The sequence below is a fragment of the Buceros rhinoceros genome, unplaced genomic scaffold (assembly GCF_000710305.1).
Source record: "Buceros rhinoceros silvestris isolate BGI_N320 unplaced genomic scaffold, ASM71030v1 scaffold475, whole genome shotgun sequence".
NCBI lineage: Eukaryota > Metazoa > Chordata > Aves > Bucerotiformes > Bucerotidae > Buceros > Buceros rhinoceros.
The window spans coordinates 17,893-18,252 of record NW_010410898.1 but is presented as its reverse complement, the minus strand read 5'-3'; the positions used below and the strand labels follow the sequence as shown (position 1 = coordinate 18,252).

Sequence of the window (360 nt, the reverse complement as noted above, 5' to 3'; positions counted from 1 at the left end):
AAGAAGTATGTTGTAATTAATAATTTTCCAATATAACAAAGCCTTTTTTAGCAACCATATTCCACTAAAGATCTATCAAGTTTTTTTGAAACTCTCGGTCAAGTCTTCTCCTCTGGCAGTTTCACCAATGTCTGTGACCTCGCTTACTGCATGTTGTCGCAGAATACCTCACCGCTAGAATATCTCAGGTTAGTCTTGGAGTCCTCCAGTTTAATGAGAGTTTGGAAACTGATTCTCCTGCTTGGAAAAATCACGTGGCTAAAAGCGTCAGGCATGGATTAATGTTATACAGCGTTACACGCCCTGCCAGTGCCATGTTTATACCCACGTGCGCGTACGGGGATGGCCAAGGTGAGAGGC

General features: G+C 43.1%; 1 protein-coding gene across 1 annotated transcript in view; it reads left to right on the top strand.

Annotated features, from left to right (window-relative positions):
* Positions 1-360, top strand: part of LOC104493123 (neuron navigator 2-like) — a 52,492-nt gene that overhangs the window by 48,163 nt on the left and 3,969 nt on the right. The window contains exon 9 of the mRNA XM_010135752.1: positions 163-351. Within this exon, the coding sequence (XP_010134054.1) occupies positions 163-351 (189 nt within the window). The remainder of the gene's footprint in view (positions 1-162; positions 352-360) is intronic.